This window comes from Leucopleurus acutus, assembly GCF_964270905.1.
Source record: "Leucopleurus acutus genome assembly, chromosome: 12".
NCBI lineage: Eukaryota > Metazoa > Chordata > Mammalia > Artiodactyla > Delphinidae > Leucopleurus > Leucopleurus acutus.
Genome location: NC_139154.1, coordinates 67393788 through 67409378, shown reverse-complemented (window position 1 = coordinate 67409378; position 15591 = coordinate 67393788). Strand labels below are relative to the sequence as shown.

The following is a 15591-nucleotide window of genomic DNA, read 5'->3' as shown; positions in this document are numbered from 1 at the left end:
ACCAAAGGCAAACAAAGTGGAAGAAAAGAACTGTTTGCCTGAACAATAACTTTATGTGAAATGGGAATTTCACTAATACCAATAAATAATAGGAATAAAAGCAATGAAAGTTTGTGAAACTATCCAAGTCCACAGTACTGAATTCCTACTGACAGACTGCCTTGCAGAAGGAAGGATTAAAGTGGAAAGAAAACCAACTCCCTATTAACCAATTGCAAAGTAAGAGAAAGTGGGAGGGAGGAAAGGCAGAGGAAGAAATAGTATTCCCACTGTAGAGACTCCCAAAGAGTCACTTGTAATTCTACCCTCAAGCCTTGAACTCTCAGACTTCAATAGCCATTCAAGAAATGTTTTTCTGAATATGTGTCATGTACCAGCCACTGTTCTAGGCGTTTGGTATACAACAGTAGACAAATCAGACAAAAATTCCTCCCTTCACAGAGCTTGCATTCTAGTTATGGGTAAAAGATAAATAAGTATATGAATACATAAATAGATAATATAAAGTGTAACATGGCAGAAGTACTATGAAGAAAGGGGTTAAGGGACTAAGTTGGGAAAATTGTCATTTTAAATAGGGTGGTTAGGGAAAGCCTCACTGAGAAAGTGACATGTGAGTAAGCAGCTGGATGAAAGAGCAAAGCAAGAAGGATATCTGAGAGAGGAATGCTCCAGGAAGAGAGAATTGCAAATGCAGAAATATTAGGCAAGAAGGAACCTGGCATGTACAAAGAATAGCAAGAGATTACTGTGAAGAGAATGAGATAAGCAATGGTGTGAGCTGTCAAAATTGAGGTTAGAGGATATACGGGAAGGGAGAGTGGGAAGATCCTATAGGGTCCTGCAGGCCGTGATATATTGTGTTGGCCAAAATGTGACTTTGATTTTTAACTAAAAATAAAAGACACACTTTTCATTTTCACCAAGAGCTTTATTGAACAATGTATTCATCCTTTTGTTCCACTACCTTCTGCCATCTTTCAGGCAAATTTTTCATAATTCCGTCTTCCCAAAACTTTTTATCTTTTTGAGCAAAGAACTGTTCCAGGTGCCTTTTACAGTCTTCCAGGGAATTGAAATTTTTCCATTAAGAGAATTTTGTAAAGGCTGAAATAAATGGAAATCCCAAGGTGCAATGTCTGGTGAATACAACAGATGAATCAACTTCCCAGCCAAGCTGTAAAAGTTTTTGCCTGGTCATCAAATAAACGTGCGGTCTTGCGTTATCCTGATGGAAGATTATGCATTTTCTGTTGACTAATTCCTGATGCTTTTCATCGAGTGCTGCTTTCAGTTGGTCTACTGGGAGCAGTAGTTGTTGGAATTAATTGTCTGGTTTTCTGGAAGGAGCTCATAATAGAGGACTCCCTTCCAATCCCACCATGTACACAACATTACCTTCTTTGAATGAAGACTGGCCTTGATGCGGTTGGTGGTGGTTCATTTCGCTTGCCCCATGATCTCTTCTGTTCCACATTATTGTACAGTATCCACTTTTCATCGCCAGTCACAATTTGTTTTAAAAACGGAATGTTTTTGTTATGTTTAAGTAGAGAATCACATGCAGAAATATGGTCAAGAAGGGTTTTTTTTCACTTAACTTATGTGGAACCCAGACAGCAAAGTGATTAACGTAACCAAGCTGGTGCAAATGATTTTCAGGGCTTGATTTGGATATTTTGAGTATGTCGGCTATCTCCCTCATGGTATAACATTGATTGTTCTCAGTTAATGTCTCGATTTGATGGCTATCAACTTCAACTGGTCTACCCAACCGTGGAGCATTGTCCAACGAGAAATCTCCAGCACAAAACTTCGCAAACCACTTTGGACACGTTCCGTCAGTCACAGCACCTTCTCCATACACTGCACAAATCTGTTTTTGCACTTCGGTCCCATTTTTACCTTTCTTGAAATAATAATGCATAATATGCCGAAAATGTTGTTTTTCTTCCATCTTCAATATCAAAATGGCCACACCAAAATTCACCAATTTTGATAAGTCTTTTTTTTTCATTGCACACTGATATGACAGCTGTCACATACAATCTAACAAAATTGTTTCGAATGAAGTTAAAGACAACTAAGTGTTACTAGAGCCACCTTACAGAAAAAACCGAATGAACCTTTTGGTCAACACAATACAAGAGGGTTTTTTTTCCTGACTGAGATGCGGAGCCATTGGAAGGAATTTTGAGGCAGGTGTGAGGCAAATATTTCAAGCAGAAGAAAATGGCAAAAGCTGAAGGTGGCTGAGGTTAAGACTTTTCTTAGATGGGAGAAATTAAGGCATGTCTGTATACTGATGGGAAGGAAATGTATGAAAGAAAGGGGGGAATTGCTGTAGTGGCTACCTTCACTACAAGACAAGGAAAGAGATATGGCAGGGGTTGGAGGGACTGTTTTTAGTCAGGACCCTGGACAGCTCACGCATGGTAACAGGAGGGAAGGCAAGGTATATAAAGCCCAGGTGCAGGTGGGAGGATGGCTGGGAGCCATGTGAGAGCATGAGAAAGTCCTCTTCTACTGGTTTCATTTTCTCTGAAGTAAGAAGCAAGGTCAGCTAAGAAGGATAATAGGGAGGAGGTATTGGGAGTTGGAATAGAAAAAGAGAAGCGGCCTCACAGGGCTGTAGGAGTCAAATGGAGTAGTGGTGACAAGAAGGTTCATATCCTAGCTCTGCCACATATTAGCCATGTGACCCTGGGTAAGTTTGCTAACCTCCTTAAACCTCAGTTTCCTCTTATACAAAATGGGGATAACAATACTGCCAACATCACTGCTTTGTGGTGTGGGTGAAAAGAGACCATGGAGAAGTAATCGTAAGCACTACTAAATGGCAAGCACTCGGTATACCTTGGCTGTTATCTGCTATTATACATTAGGCACTCGGTACCTTACCAATGAATGGATAGGTTGTGATATTTTATGTCCACTCTCTTTTCAGGAGGTTTGTTCTCACCAAGCTTCAAGTCATCCCAAAAGGAGCATTTTCGGGATTTGGGGACCTGGAGAAAATGTATGTACCTGAGCAGTGGGTGAATGCTTCACATGGGCTATGGGCAGCAACCTCAGACCACGTCTAGCATGGTTCTCTGTGCTTAGGAACCAGAATCACACGCTAAGCGAAGGTTTTGCACCTTGTCCCATTGTATTTCCTTACCACAGGTCCTAAACAGTAGTGTGAAGTCTTTCAGCATGTGGCCACTGAAATCAGCGTAAGGTGAATACAAGCAATTCTCACTTTTGTGGTATAAGGTGTTGCTCCCAAAGTACCTGTGAGTGAAAGTTTTATAAATCAAAGCCTATTTTCTCTGCTGACATCCATTCTTTTTAAGAGATCCTCTCTATTAATTAACTATTAATAGAGTTAATTATTAACTCTGATTAATTTTTAATTGACAGCAGGGCCTAACATTTGTGCTCTAGAGATTTTCTGGACTTCTTGTTCCTAAGCCATGCTGACAAGTGGTAAGTGATATATAAACATTCAAAAGTATTGGGAAAGTTTAGAGCACTGAGGGCGATTTCCTTTGAAAAGAGGAGACTTTGTTAATGTGAACACTCGCTTTCTACTGGGCTAGTGTAATGTAGGGGTTTCCCCAAATAGGCTTTTCTCAAAGTAGGGTAGAGTAAGAAAAAACAGCAAATTCTTTCATGCTTAAGGTAACCCACCCTGCCTTTGAAGGTCCTTGATCCCATCCCCTAGGCTTTTAGGGATGGGAAAAGTGTTTTTCACCACAGCCAGAATCTAGAACTTAATGCCAGTAAGTACAGTAATACAGATGGATTACACAGAAAAGAATGTTTTTTTTCATTATAAGAATAAAGCAAGGCCCACCCCACCCCCCAGTTACATAAGCTTCTCCTTTAAGTCATTCAATTTTTGTCTTGGTTCTTTCACTGCACTTTTAAAAAGAACACTTGCCCAGGTCTGAGGAAGCGAGAAAGAAATCCATTAATGAAAGAAACACAAAGCAGAGAGAGTGGCAATGTGTTTGAGCAGTTATGCCAACTGCTTAGAGGAGGTTGGTCAGAATCCTGGGTCTGAGTGTTAATTTTAATATAAACTTACTGTGTAACCTTGATTAAATCACCTTATCTCTCAGAACCTTGGCTTCCTCATCTGTGTATCAAGGGAGGAGATTTTAAAGGGGGGGGGGTAGCTTATGTGATCTCTAATTTCTATGCGCAAACTTCTCCCAGTTGGATGAGAGCCCAGTTTAAGACCTGAGTCTTCCATGTTTACAATTCTTGAAGACATTCAACATGCACAGGAACTGGGAGATGGGGCACTCATCTGAGCAGAGCTCACCAAGGAAAACAGGGAAGGAACAGAGTTGGAGAGCTTTTGACTCAAGGTGTATTCCTGGATGGATCAGCCATTGCCCTGCCTGGAATTAAGAGACTAGGTGACTATTGGATAGGTCTCCCCCCATAAAAGTTCTGTAATTACGTAGAAATAATTCTAAAGACAGGAATCCCAGGTACCACAAATAATTCACCTTCATAAATTCAATCCAGCAAATGTGACTGACCTCTCATTGGGTACTCAGGCTACCATGAGACCTTCCTTTGGCGATAGCTAGTTGATCTGAGCTGACATAGCAATAATCCCAGAGACAGAACAGCTGGTTCAGAAACTCAACTTCCTCAGACACAGGTTGTCCATTTCTACCTCATGCCTTTATTAGTCAGCCTGCACTGCCACAGATGCCAGAAAAATTAATCTTATGTTTTCAATACTGTTTATGTCCTAAGATTTCCAAAACATTCCGGAGCAGAGAACCCAGTACCGAACTGAACTCTGAACAGACTATTTGTACCCTTCGGTCCCTAGGCTCACCTTCATCCATTGTCTCACCTCCTATTCTTGGTCACTGATAAGCTCTCATCTCCTTTCCACATTTATGTTCTTCATTTATGTTCTTCCTCCAGTTTTTAACCAGTTTTCTGAACTTAATAAATATTGGCTTCCTCTTCAATACCTCCCTCTTCACAAATCACAAAACCCCTTTCACTCATTCTGCACATGTGGCCCAGTTTCACATGTCCTTATTAAAAGGAAGGGGAGAAAGCTTTCTGGATAAATCCTGCTTTCCTTCCCTGCTACCATCCTCTCTCTTCCCCATCACTGCCACTCTTGAAAAAGCAGCCCGTGTTCACTGCCTCTCTATCCTTTCCTTTCAGTCACTCCTCAGCCTGTCCTCTTGCTATTCAACCACAAATTCTCTAACACTAAATTACTCTGTCCAAGGTCCCAACAATACCGAAACCGTCAGAACTAATGACTTCTACTTTGTCCTCTTAGTATTTAACCGATAGGTAGCCACTGATTACACTGACCGTTCATGCCATCCCTCTCCATACTCTTTCCCCTTCTAACGCCGGTGGCACCACGTCCTCCTGCCTGTCCTCTGGGCCTTCCAGACCTACTCCATAACCAGTTCTGTCCCTTTTCTTTTTCCTCAGTTGCTCCTCAAAGGTTCAGATATTCCAGGGTGCCAGTTTTGGCCATTTTCTGTTTTTATAGTCACATCCTCATTACTATTTATCAATTATATCTTACTACCGGGGCTCCTAAACCTTCATCCGCAAACCCCGCCTCTCTTCTGAGGCCATAATTCTTGTTTTTTGAAATGGAGGGAGTCCTCAATATCTACCCTTAAGTGAACCACAAGTGCCTCAGATTCAGCATATCCAGACAAACTCATTATCCTTACCCTTAAATTTCTCATCTTCCCATATTGCCCTGCATAACATCACCATCTGCCCAGCTTCCCAAGCAAGAAAATTCAGTCTCCCTCGACTCATGTGCCTTCTCTCTTTCTTCTGTGCAGGTGCTCTTCCAGTTCTCTCGACTCCCTCTCAAAACTATCTCTGCTTCCCACTAGCTATCTACCTTACGTTTGGTAGTGTATATATGTAGATAGCTAGTGGGAAGCAGCCGCATAGCACAGGGAGATCAGCTCGGTGCTTTGTGACCGCCTGGAGGGGTGGGATAGGGAGGGTGGGAGGGAGGGAGACGCAAGCGGGAAGAGATATGGGAACATATGTATATATATAACTGATTCATTTTGTTGTGAAGCTGAAACTAACATACCATTGTAAAGCAATTATACTCCAATAAAGATGTTAAAAAAAAAAAGAAAAAAAAAAAAAAACTATCTCTGGAACCCTGTCCTCATCTTACTCCTGCAGCTATGAGGTTTAAAGTCACTTGCATAGCCTACTGCGTGAGGCTGCTCTGCCTGCCCCAGCTGCAATCTCCCACCACTCTGTTTCCAGACCTGCTCTGCCCAAAGTCCCTTGCAGGGACTTTGGATCCCTCCAGGGACCATCACTGCTATGGGCTTCAGTCTTAAGTCTCTGACACAGAAATCAAAGCTCATTATCTCCCACCATACACAGTCATACACAGTATACCCCACACTTTTGCCAGGTAGGAAGATTTGCCATTTCCCAAGCACTGCCATTATCAGACATCGTATTGCTTATTTAGAATGTGATGGCTGGTTCTTTGGACAATGCCTGGCACGTAGACCAAAAAATAGGTGCAGGTGAAGGTATAGATGAACAAGTGAACAAATATACTTTCACACCGGTCTTATATAGATGCTGTCCTTCTGCCTAAAATCCCACTTGGTAGAAGTCTGCTTTTCCCCCAAGAGGCAGAGCAAATGTTTACCCCCCAAACCCCGTACAGCCTTTCCAGAACTCTCCCAGTGCTTCCAAACCATAATCTCGTGCTTGTAGTAGCAATAGCGTATTTATCAGATTGCATTTGGAGTTTACACGTTTTTCCAGATCCTTAAGATTGTTCTTTCAGAGCAAGGTCAGAGTGTAACTTAACTTTGTATTAAGTACAACACCAAGTCCTGTTGTTTTATCTCCTGGCTTCACCTCTAATCTATCTGCTCGTCTCCTTCTCCAGCTACCATTATCTTGTCCTGGAAACCTGCACCAGTCTTCTACTTGTGCCTCCCCATCCACCAGCATGCTCTCCCCTCGCCCTCATCCATTCTCTACACAGCAGCCAGAGGGACATTTTCTAAATTCATACCTAATCATGTCACCTTCAACACCTGGTGCACCTGGTACACACGCACGTGCTCTCTCGCTCGCTCTCTCTCCCTCTCTCTCTCTCTCTCCATACCTTACTGCTGCTCTTAACATAAAAAAGAAACTAGACTGCTCACGTTTTGTCCTTTGCTCTACTGGCTCTTCTTCAGTTCATAAAACGTACCATGTTATGCAGCCCACCGTGGGCCTTGCTTGCTCCTTCTGACTAGAACTTCCTTTCCACTCTGCCCTCTTAATTTAGTAAGTTCCTCCTCGTTCTTCAGACCCTGACACCAGTATCACTTGCCCAGGAACGCTCCCCCGACCTCCCCAACTAGGACAAAACCTCCTGCTAATATAATACACTCTCACATCACCACTAGACTCTAGGTGGTGACTCTCATTTTAACACTCTTACACTTACTTATGTATTACTTGAATTAATCTCTAACTCCCCTATTGGACTGTAATTTCCATGAGCACAAGGACATGATTGCTTTTACTCATTATTGGATCCATGATGTCTCACACAGAGCCAGGTACCCACAATAAATATCTGATAAATGCACAAATAAAAATGAAAAAATATAAGTAGTTGGAGAAAGAAGATACCCAGATATAACAAGAAAATACTAAGTCGTAGGAATGATAATGATAACTGATGGTGGAGTTAACAGACATACAAACACTGGCTGAGACTCTGCTCTGATCTAGGCACTTACATGGCTATAGTTTAAAATCAAACGCAGGACAAAAATGTACAGGACAATACGTGCAAAATAAGTGATACAAACATTGTATTTGTTCGGACTCTTCCTGTTGTGTGAGGGCAAAAGAAAATAAACCTCAAACAGGCTGAAGAAAAGGGAGTTTAATGGCTCATTTAACTTGATGGTCAGCGAGAAGGAATGGCTTTAGAAACAGCTCTATTCAGGTTCAAGGTCCTTAGGACTCGGCCTCTCCCCCTCTCTCTGGTCTCCCTTCACTATGTTCATTCCAGCCCTGAGCCCCACCCTTGGTGGCAAGAAAGCAGTAGCAGTCCTGCCTTCAAACATCATCTCAGGTTCTATTCAGGGGGAATGTGCTGCCCTTTTTCTTGCTCAATCCCATAAACGTCTTAAGATTTAAGTCTGACTTGCTTAGATCACAGAACCATCCCTGGACCAACCACTGCAGCTGTAATGTTCAAATTGGCTGTGGCCTGGGTAACGGGCTCCATACCTAGAGGTGAGAACACCTACCCCAACCACATGGATTTGGAATGGGGGGAGGGAGATCCACAAACAAAAACTGAGGCCACTGCTGAAGGAAAAAAAAAAAAAAAGTGGAGACTAGATGCTGGTAGTTGGGAGCAAACAATGAATGTCTAAAAAGAAAATTAGTCCTCTTCTCATCCAGAAGAGAGAGGGCTTTGTGACCTGGGTAGTTGGGGATTTGCTACGTTTGATTCTTCCCCCTTCCTCCTGTTAGAATAATTGGAAGAATCCAGTAACTCTGCCCCAATCCATGCTAATCCATCTCTCATTAATCCAGCTTAACCCACCCGCCTCTGCTTCTATAAGAAGTCAAGAGGGAACGGAGTCTTTTGGTAGAAGTGGAGCAGGAGATTCTCCAATAGAAATGAAATGATCACTGTCACACCTTAGCTTTCCTCAGCATCACTCTCTCAAACCTCCTGACTCTTCATTGCTTTGGGACTGACTGGGGGAAAAGAAAATCATCAAACTCTCTGCAGTGTGAAGTGGCTTTTCAAAGTGCACTGTAAACTGTTTACCTTATCTTTAATTATCTTGGAGTCATATATCAGCTTGGTATAAAGTGTGAAGACTACACTAAATAGGGTGGGGGGGAGGAGGTGACAATGTGGTGATTTATGGTAACCAGAAAAGTTATGTATGGAAATGAGTGCAATTTAAAAACACATCTACGTGCTATTGTAACACTGGAGGGGGAAGAAAAGCCAGCGTATAATAAAATATCTTTGAAAATAGGAGCATGGTGAATATGTAAATGAGACCAATCAACATCAGCTGAGATGTGGTATATGCAGATGAGACGGCAAGGAGCCAAAATGTGAAACAGCTCCCAAACCATAAATATGAACCATATAAAATTCATCTGAAATATTCATGATAACATAAGGACAAAAAGTATAATCAAGTGATTTATTCGCATATGAAAATGAGACTACTAGTCTGACACTCCAGCCTCCACCCCCAGATCACTGGGGGAAGAAAAGTTAATAGAGAGACTTGTAGAGGAAGACATTTATTGAATGAAAACGGTGGCAAGCACACTAAAAAAGCTGATATCCTCCAATTCTCAGTCCTACGGGCTCACTCAGCACAGATAAAGGGAAAGGAAATAAGTCAGGTAACTAAAATACTAATGGCACCGGTGCTGGAAAATGTGGGTTCCAACCTGCTTTGCCTCCCTAACATTTCCTTAGGTCTGTTCCTACTCTGACCGTCTGTGATTCTGAGAGTTAATGGGCAAAGCAGCCTTGAGTCCCACTTACTGAAATAAAGCAAGAAGGAAAGGCTGATGATTCTACAGGCTCCTGATAAAAAACTGAAGGCCAGTGTTGGAGTGGCTGGACCTCTGAATGGGAAGAGGGGATCTGAATCCCAGGGCAAAAAAAAAAAAAAAAGTGATAATGAGGTTCAGGTTGTACTTTAGAATCCTCTGGGGAACTTCTAAAAACTTATTTTAAAAAATAATGCACAAGCTTGACTGTCATTTCCAGGGATTTTTTCATTCTATCTGTCTAGGGTAGGGCCAAGGATTGATCATTTTTTAAAACTCCCTTGATGATGCTAACGTACGTTCACAGGTGAAAGCTACTGAGTGGATGATATTTAAGTCTGAATCCAATTTGTAGAAAGAGTATTCACCACGTATAGTGTATCTACATGGTGTGGTTGAAGGAGAACAAACAGAGGGGAGGTGGTAGGAGATGAGGTCATAGAAGAAGCCGGGGTAAGGTCATGGAGAACCTTACAGGCCATGGGGAAAAGTTTGAGTGTCACAGTGAGCGTGATGGAAATTACATGGGTTATTTTGAGCAACTAACTATCTGACTTGGATTTGTTACAGTTCACTTGCACACACAGATTTTGATTGACTAATATTTTGTTAAGAATTTTTGTGTCTATATTTGTAGAGATGTTAGCCTGTATATTTCTTTTCTTATAATTGCTCTGTTTTGTTTTGTTATACTGGTGCTATAAAATGAGTTGGGAAATGTCCCCTCATCCTCTGTGTCTTGAAAGAGTTGGTTACAATAAGGAAAGAATACTTTTTTTCCACAAACGGTGCTGAATCAACTCGGTATTCACATGGGAAAAAAAAATAAACCTCAACCCTTACCTCATGTCGTATACAAAATCTACCTCTGAACAGATCATAGTCTTAAATGTAAAAGCTAAAACTTTAAAATATCTAGAAGAAAATGTAGGAGAAAATCTTCACAATCTCGGGATAGGCAAACGTTTCTTAAATAGGACACAAAAAGCATAAGATCAGATTTTATTTTGATGAAGTGAAAATAAAATCTCTGCTCTTCAAAAGAACAGCTATCAGGAAAATGAAAAACCAAGCCACAGGCGGGGAGAAAAATATTTCCAAAACACGCTTCTGAAAAAGGACTTGTATTAAGACTATATAAAGAACTCTTCAAAGTGAAAAATAAGTAGATAAACAATCCAATTGAAAATAGGCAAAAGATCTGAATGGATACTTCCCAAAGATACACAAATGGACAATAAGCACATAAAAAGATATCCAATATTAGTGGCCATTACAGAAATGAATTTTAAAACCTTAAAGGAATACCATTACATACCCATACCCACTAGAATAGCTAGAATTAAAGACTCACAATATAGGCATTGGTGAAACTGCGGAGTGACTGGAACTCTCGTATGTATCTGGTGAGACTGCAAAATAGTACAACCCCTTTGGGAAACAGTTTGACAGTTCCTTATAAAGTATTTATCCAAGAGAAATGAAAACATATGTCCACACAAAGACTTGTTCAAGAATGTTGATAACAGAGTTTATTCATAATAGCTCCCAACTAAAAACAATCCAAGTACTCATCACCAGGTCACTGGGTAAACAAATTATGTTCTATTCATACAACAGAGTATGAATAAGTAATAAAAGGGAATAAACTACTGACACAACCACATGGATGAGTCTCAAGCATTTCTACTAAGGCAAAGAAGCGAAACACAAAAGAATATACCATACAGCAAATAATTCCATTTACATGAAACTTGAAGGAAGAATATCAAATCTATTGTGACAGGAAGCACATCAGTACTTGGGGCCAAGGGTGATGGTTGGGATTGTCTGGGAAGGGGTGCAAAGGAAATTTTAAGGCTGATGGAGATGTTCTATATCTTGATTGTGATGGCTGTTACAAAATATATGAATTTGTAAAAAAAACTCCTGGAAGAGTTTCAATGAGTGAATAGTATTATTTGTTAAATTACACTTCAATAAATGAAGCTGATTGTCTAAAATCAACAATTTTTCAGCACCTATTTGGGGCCAGGTGTTTTAAATACCTTTCAGTTAATCTGCACTTTATAGACAGGGATACTGACATTCAGAAAAGGTAAGCAGTCAACTAGCATCAGAGAGTTCTTTTGCAGGGAAGCTAGGATTTGAACCCAAGGTAATCTGGTTCTTTCGGCTACACCAGGCTTCCTTTTTGTTGGCGTCTACCATTTTCCAGAATCATTCTACTAAAGTAAAAAGTGACAAAGGGGAGGATTAATGCTGTGAAAGCTTCCTTTGATGTCATTTAAAATTAGAAGAGAGCATTTCTGTGCCTAAACACTTGGAATTGCCATAAACCAGAACCTAGAGTCTAGAGGAGACAGTCACAGAGGAGAGGAGACCTCTCCTGGGACAGTCGTAGAGGAGAGGAAACCTCTTCTTGGAATATTTTTTTCCACCTTCAAGTTTCAGTATACCAACTCATTTCTGGGTAAAGATCCTGCTGAGACTGGCTTTAGTTCAAGGCTTTGCAAACTGGGCTGCCTGTTAAGTTGCAAATTAACTTAGTCAGCAGTTGGGAAATGTAAAAGTTGGGCCAATCAAGTTGTCATTATTGACCCAGGTCAAACATGAGTTAGTGTCTAGAAGGTGAAAGTCCTTATCTCATTTCCTGTTCTCCATAAATATTCTGAAAATAAGTATTTTTGTTGTATTTACTGCTTCAACCAAGAACACAAGAAGCCATTTTCTTGTCACTTTTTGGGTTGATGTGGTTTTAGTATCTCCATTAAGTCTCCTTATTTTCAACTGTTTCTAGGTGGGTCCTCAAAATAAACTCTACAATATCTAATAGCTGACCAGATAAGAAAAGAGAATAATTTATTAGCTTTGCATTTATATACTTGGTTTGGTTTTGTTTTTTCGCTTGTTTTCACTTTGATTTCTTTCTATGTGTGCATGGTGGGGAGGAGTCTGATAAAGGAAACAGAGTTCCTGAGATCTAGTAATTTTATGGATGCCTTCAAGCTTATATTCATTGCAACTGTCCACATCTCAGTCCCTTCTGTTTTATCCATGAAGGTAGAGTAGGGTTTCCTTTGCTGGAAGAGATTCCAAAAAAGGCAATACTGAAAAAATACAGATGAGAGCCCCATTGACTTAATCAGCTCAGGCGGCTGTAATAAAATACTGGATTGGGTGGCTTAAACAACAGACATTTAAATCTCACAGTTCTAAGAGTCCAAGATTAGAAGTCCAAGTGGAAGAACCCACTCCCTGCCTTTTCTCTGTATCTCCACATGGTTAAGAGAGAGCTCTGGTCTCTTTATCCCCTTATGTGAGCACCAATCCCATCATGAGAGCTCCACCTCCATGACCTTACCCAATTATTTCCCAAAGTCCCCATCTCCAAATTCCACCACACTGGGAATTAGGGCCTAAACATATGAATTTGGGGTGGGCGGGGAGAGACATCAACCCTCAGTCCATAGCGCCCACTGTGAACTAGCAAGCTTACAGTATGTATGTTGTAGATGCTCCCTTGCTTGGAAAGCACAGATATGCCCTCATTACCATCTTCCATCTCTAGGCTCCTCCAGCCTCTTGGCTACTTGATGCTCTAAGGCATTCACGGTCCTGGTGACCTCTGCTCGCTGCCTTTAATTCAGCAGCTAAAGCTTACAGGTGGCAAGACTTCACAGAGTTTACTCAAGCCAGACGTTTGGCTTACCATCAAATACAATCTCCTTCCATTTCTTAATCAACACCCAAGCAATGTCATCTTCTCTTTCTTTTAAGGCTTCTGCTTGCCCTTCTGACCTTTCTTGACAAGGCAAGCTGTGGGAAAGACCTCCAAATGTGTTATGTTTGCCAGGGCTCACGGATATACCAGAAAATGAACTGGCCTTTCTGTTCTCTCTGCCAGCAACTCATTGTTTGTGTCTACTCAGAGAAGACACAATTAAGGTAGCATAACACTCAAGTGAAAAATAGCCTCGTGGCTCTGCCCTACAGACTCTTGCTAGATTTTTTTTCTAATAGAGTAGTATTAAAATAAAAAGATGCAATCTAAACACAAGCTCCGATCGATGCACAAACTATTTATTTTTATTTCCTCATTTAGCCCATGCCCATCACAACCACATCCATCTGGGCTGTTTATGACTTAATAAGATGCCTTAAGCAGTAAAAGACTCGAATAGGACACACCCCCACCTGCCTGCCCACCACCCGTAACAAACAAACTACCTGAATCTTATACTCCAGAAACCTCTTCTGTGGTGCTCAGATCCACTCCGGCTAGAGCCTACACAGAAACTGAATGATCAGAGATGGGGTTTTACAGTTCAAACCATTCCAGAGGTTAAACAGGCAGAGAGAAAAAGCAGAGGAGTGAGGGACAAATGCCAGAGGAGCCTAAATGAATAAAGCGGAAGTCAACCACCCCAGTGGGTCTGAGATTCTGAGAGAGTCTGGGCACAGAGATAGCAATTGTTGATGCCAAGTGTTTCACAAACATGTAATTTGTGCCTGGATGTGAGCATGCTTTGAAAAGGTAAAAGTGCATACAAATGCAAGGTATGAATTATAAAGACAGCACATGTGCTCTGCCTCCCATTCATGGTGTCTCAGCTCAACTACATACTGATTACAGATTTTGCCTTTCTCTCTTCTCATATTCCTCTCCAACGCGCCTAGCATGGGACTGGGCACACTGGAAAGATAATGGCAGGCAAAGTTTGTGAATTTGTCATCTCTGCCCCTGCGGTCCTTTCCCAACTTTTCAGAACCTCTTCCCCAAATCAGGCTCTCAGTATCTTTTTTATCTTGTTCTTCATTCTTCTTTCCCAGTAACGATAACAACATCTGAATAATGTAATGGCATTGATTTTCTAAGGAGTTCTGAATTAGATACTCCAAGACAATTTGCCTTTTTAAAAAGCCATGAAGTGGGTGATGCCATTTCCAAAGGATTGAATTGCTAATGGTGGGATTTTAGTCAATGTGGCACATGTGCTTAAGGAGATTCGCTTTAATACCTGAAGAATCATATCTAGACTGACTTACTTGTTTGCACTGCAAAGTCCATGTGTACATGAACAGAAATTTGAGGGAAAAATGAGCTTCCTGTAATCACAAACATTAGTGCCTTCAAGATTCCATCTACTGAGAATGGGCCCCCTCACGGTCTGACACCAGGTGGAGAACTCAGGCTGGTGTCTGTTTTGTTCTTCCTTTACTGAATGTTAAAATTTTGGAGTTCTGGGCTTCCCTGGTGGCGCAGTGGTTGAGAGTCCGTCTGCCGATGCAGGGGACACGGGTTCGTGCCCCGGTCCGGGAAGATCCCACATGCCACCGAGCAGCGAGGCCTGTGAGCCATGGCTGCTGAGCCTGCGCGTCTGGAGCCTGTGCTCCGCAACGGCAGAGGCCGCAACAGTGGGAGGCCCGCGTACTACAAAAAAAAATTTTTAAAAATTGGGGTTCCAGTCTTCATATATTTGTTTAAAATGTGTCCCCTTATACGTCCCCTTATACTGTCTTCCCTGCTTCTCTTCATATGCACATATAACTTCTCAGTCCAATCAGATAAAACACTTAAGATGTGACTTTCCATGTAGTAAAGCAGACAGTTGCTTTAGGGGGAAAAGGATGGTGGTTTACTGCAGCACCAAGTTCCATAACAATAACAAAAAAAAAAATCCTGCATCGAGGGTAAGTTCTTCACTAACTTCAAGGAAATGAGGCCAAATCAGAAATCACTGGCTGGAGCTTCTTAAAGAGAAGCGATTTATAGGCTTCAGTCAAGTACTCAAGACAAGTGCAGCCTGATGGACGACACCAGCTAGTCCATCAAGTGATTTCTCAGGGTTCACAGAGTAAATGACTGTGACTTCCATCACTCCCTGAACACCTGTGAGGATGAGGCCCGTAGAGCTAACATGCTTCCTCAAGCCGGGGACACCTCCTCTGACTGGTGTATACGCGGTTGTGTTTGGTCTATTCTATTTGTGAGCAACCTTG

The 15591-nt window shown here is 41.5% G+C and overlaps 1 protein-coding gene across 2 annotated transcripts in view; it reads left to right on the top strand.

The window, feature by feature from the left end:
• FSHR (follicle stimulating hormone receptor) overlaps nucleotides 1-15591 on the top strand; it is a gene marked incomplete at both ends in the record, with an annotated part of 163856 nt that overhangs the window by 63395 nt on the left and 84870 nt on the right. For both annotated transcript variants that reach the window (XM_082852258.1, XM_082852257.1), the window contains one exon: nucleotides 2948-3019. In XM_082852258.1, the coding sequence (XP_082708384.1) occupies nucleotides 2948-3019 (72 nt within the window). The remainder of the gene's footprint in view (nucleotides 1-2947; nucleotides 3020-15591) is intronic.